Source organism: Benincasa hispida, chromosome 10 (genome assembly GCF_009727055.1).
Source record: "Benincasa hispida cultivar B227 chromosome 10, ASM972705v1, whole genome shotgun sequence".
NCBI classification, from domain to species: Eukaryota; Viridiplantae; Streptophyta; class Magnoliopsida; order Cucurbitales; family Cucurbitaceae; genus Benincasa; species Benincasa hispida.
The window spans coordinates 9,713,870-9,717,506 of record NC_052358.1 but is presented as its reverse complement, the minus strand read 5'-3'; the positions used below and the strand labels follow the sequence as shown (position 1 = coordinate 9,717,506).

Sequence of the window (3,637 nt, the reverse complement as noted above, 5' to 3'; positions counted from 1 at the left end):
AGCTTCAGCTTCACCTCATTGGTTCCACCAACTTTCGTATAATGGTGATCTCCCAACAGAATATTCTCATCATTAGTTTCAGTATAAGTTTTAAAGAGACTAAAGTTATAACAGACATGGCGCGTAGCGCCAGTGTTTATCCACCACCCTTTAGAACCACCGATCACATTTACTTCTGTGATCATGACAACTAATGGTTCTCCTGTCAGGTTCACCTGACTAGCAGGATAATGCCTATTCCTACAGTTCTCAGCCATGTGTCCAAGTTTATTATGATTAAAGCAAAGGAACTGTACCATTTCTTTTTAATGAGGGTTTTTTATTTTTCTATTGGTTATGGTTGTTGAAACCACGGTTCCGACCTTTTCTTTTTATCCCTTTTGATTTTTGGTCAGGTTTTATCACCGTATAGGCAGATTTCCCAGGTACGGTGTTCACCACCTCTCTCTGATCCCGTTTCTGAACTTCTTTCTCAATCCTTAGCTGGAAAACTCCTTGGTCTTATGCCTCAACATGTTCTTAAAGTCCTTCCACAAAGGGGCAGTTTATCAATCATAACAACAACTTGAAATTGTTCATCTAGAGGCATATATTCAATAATTATATCATGGGCTATCTTTTGCAGTTCATGGGACCGGGTCTCCACAATTTTTTTACCCGTCATCTGAAACTTAAGGTAACGGTTGACAACATATCTCTTTAACCCAGCCTCCTCGGTATCGTACTTCTTTTGCAGGGGGTCCTAGACTTCCCCTACAGTCTTCATTGTGTTGTAGTAGTCATACAGATCACCAGTCAAACAATTTAGTATAAAATTCTTACATAAAAAGCATTTCTCATTTCAGTCAGCAGCTTCTTTTATTTGTTGTTCAATTAGATTTTCCATCAGGACGGTTGCCTTATCCGTGGTACAAACATTGACAACTTTTTTTACGATAAAAAAAACATATTCTGCCAGCGTTTGAAGTTCACTCATTTGAATCATAATGGACGGTTGAGGTCTGATGTCATAATGTCATTGTTGCTTGTAAGGGCTATTATAGAATTGACATATGGGTATCGTCTTAAAATTGTTGTAAACGGGAACCCTCAGACGATGAACAGGACAACAACGAAGGGTTAGGAACCGACAGTCGAGCAAAGTATGAAACTTGCAAAACAAAAACTCGTTACAGGCTGAGTCGCAGATCTCGCTCTCTTTAAGACGTTTCGCAGCTCTGCCCAAATGTGCTTGTAAATCAAAGATACTGCCACGTCGTCCCATGATAAAACAACCCCAAAAAGAAAACTCGATCAGAAATGCACTGTTACCGACCAGAACACACACCTTTAGAATGGATTGCTTGGAAAACGGAAAAAAACTGAGGAGTGGGAGTGATTGAGAGCGGGATTGAGAAAATGAAAAATGATCTGATGTGAAATGCTTGAACGGTTGCACCTTTTATAAGGCTCGAAACCTAACTGCCGGAGAGGGAAGTGTGGCCAGTGCGCGGAACGACGTAGGCAACACGGAACTACAAGAGCGATGCGACAACGGTTGAAGACCAACTTTATTAGAGAATTTTTTATAAATGGAATATAAAAAGGAGAGTGCATGACTGCTATATGGATACCCATATTTCTCTTCACTCCCTCTAAAACATGGATATCCCTTAAGCCAAATCCAAAGGTCCAACTTGGGAATATAAAAATGAGAGTGCATCCCCAAACTTAACCAAGAAAGATTCTCAAAAATCATCTTTTTTTTTTTCTTTTACATAATTTTCACCAACAAAAACGGGCCTTGAAAAAACTAAAAACTATCCAAAGGGTTCAACGGTTGAGTCTCATCGTGAATTCCAAGAATATGCATAGCAAATTTGCAATAAAATATTGTACAAAATCTAAACTTTATTCGCAACGAATAAATTATGCCCAGGAGGCTCCTAAATCCATGGCTAAGTTGCATTTCTGCTCCATCAAGATAGAAATATGGGCGGTGATCTGTACAACAAGCTCCATCCATTGAACGGAATGATTTTCTAAACGGATTCAAACACACTCCGCATTCCAACGGATTCGCCATTGCAATTCACATGTAGCCATGAAAGGTGAATTTGGAAGCTCGGAACCTTCAAATTGAAGCCTGCGGCTGGATCAAGCTATTGATCAAGCTTTAATGGTCTAAAATACTTTCCATCTATGAGGTAAGTCCCGACTTTAAGCCGCACGGCCCACACGTCCTTAGGTTTTCTCGACACGATTCTGTTCAATCACACACGTTAAAGCAACGCAACAGGCAGGAATCAATTACAAAACGACGCACATGATGTATTCGATGAAATGCCAAAGACAGAGGACGAATGGCGATCGGCCACTCACCTGCCAACGTCGCCGGGGTTGATTATGCCGGAATTGACCCTGAGGCATGGAACTGAAGCTGCGGTCTTTATCATTTTGGGAGCCTCGATTACGATAACGGGGGAGCCGATCTCGAGTTTTCGACTATTTTCCGGCGGCGTCTGGTCTGCTGCCGACGCACTTGATTCGCACTTCACGAGCCTTCGCGGTTGTGACCGATTGCTTAAGCTGCTTGAGACGTTGAGGGAAGATATCGAACTGAGGATTGTAATGCTTGGGCGTGAAATTGCTGTGGCAGGAGAAAGAGAAGCAGCCATTGGAGTCGTATCTTATCACCAATGTTTCGATTCAAGGAGCGGATATTGTGGTTAGAAAAATAGTGGAGCGACACATTTTCTTCTCCTCCATCTAATTATCTAATCTGCAAACTATATTTATTTATTTTATTTTTTATTTATGTGTCACAAAACTTTGATTCAACCAAAAACTTGAGTTGAGATTATGGTCGGATACCATCTTAAATGACTAGTTAATCTAAAAGTTTACACTCGTGGAAATAAATTTAATACCATATCATCTAACAGTGTGGTGAGATGTGGACATTACAAAAATGAGTGCATTATGTGATTTGTTGGATGAAGAATTATATATACTCACTTTTTTCTTTTGCAATAGATAGGATAAATGAATCAGACCACAAATAGAGATGTCCAGAAAACTCATGAGGTTGGGATCCTGCAGGGACCCGTCCCGAACAAAGCGGGGAATAGGGGAGGGAGTGGAGAATTTTTTTTTTTCGTTTGCAATTCAGGGCCGAGGATGGGGAATATATATATATATTGTAGATTTTGTTATGATCATTATGAAGGTTTTAATTATTTAAGTTTAATACTTTATTACTTTAATTCCTTAGATGTTGTGATATTTAAGACAATATTTCTAATTGTTGAATTTTAATTTATACAAATTATGAGAATTTAGCATTTTAATTATATATTTTTAAATTGAATGTGCATTATTGTTTTTATTATCAAAATTGATAATATTTTATTTAAATGAAAGTTATATTTGATATATTTAAAGAATTGTTAAAAAATATATATTTAATTGAAATACAAATTTTGTTAGAAAAAATGATGGCGGGAATGGAATAGAGGAGGCCTTCCCCGTCCCCGCCTCGCCTCGTGGACATCTCTAGCCACGAATCTAGAGGTCGATGATACAAGTTTAATGTCGATCGAGTTATACTCATTTTGGCACTTACCTGCTTTTTGTTAACACTATACTACACTTTCTC

At 38.7% G+C, this 3,637-nt stretch overlaps 1 protein-coding gene across 1 annotated transcript; it reads right to left on the bottom strand.

The window, feature by feature from the left end:
* Positions 1-1,710: 1,710 nt before the first annotated feature.
* On the bottom strand, positions 1,711-2,793 carry LOC120087887. The gene is made up of 2 exons (XM_039044891.1): positions 2,362-2,793; positions 1,711-2,244 (listed from the first exon to the last, which is right to left on the bottom strand). The coding sequence occupies exons 1-2, from the start codon at positions 2,655-2,657 to the stop codon at positions 2,142-2,144; spliced, it is 399 nt and encodes a 132-aa protein (XP_038900819.1). The 5' UTR covers positions 2,658-2,793; the 3' UTR covers positions 1,711-2,141.
* Positions 2,794-3,637: the final 844 nt, after the last annotated feature.

What these genes read in the sequence shown, in the direction of transcription:
- LOC120087887 (XM_039044891.1), bottom strand. Translation starts at nt 2,657, where the DNA reads ATGGCTGCTTCTCTTTCTCCTGCCACAGCAATTTCACGCCCAAGCATT. An exon ending in AACCCCGGCGACGTTGGCAG is followed by an intron (nt 2,245 to 2,361) that starts GTGAGTGGCCGA and finishes GTGATTGAACAG; the next exon opens with AATCGTGTCGAGAAAACCTA.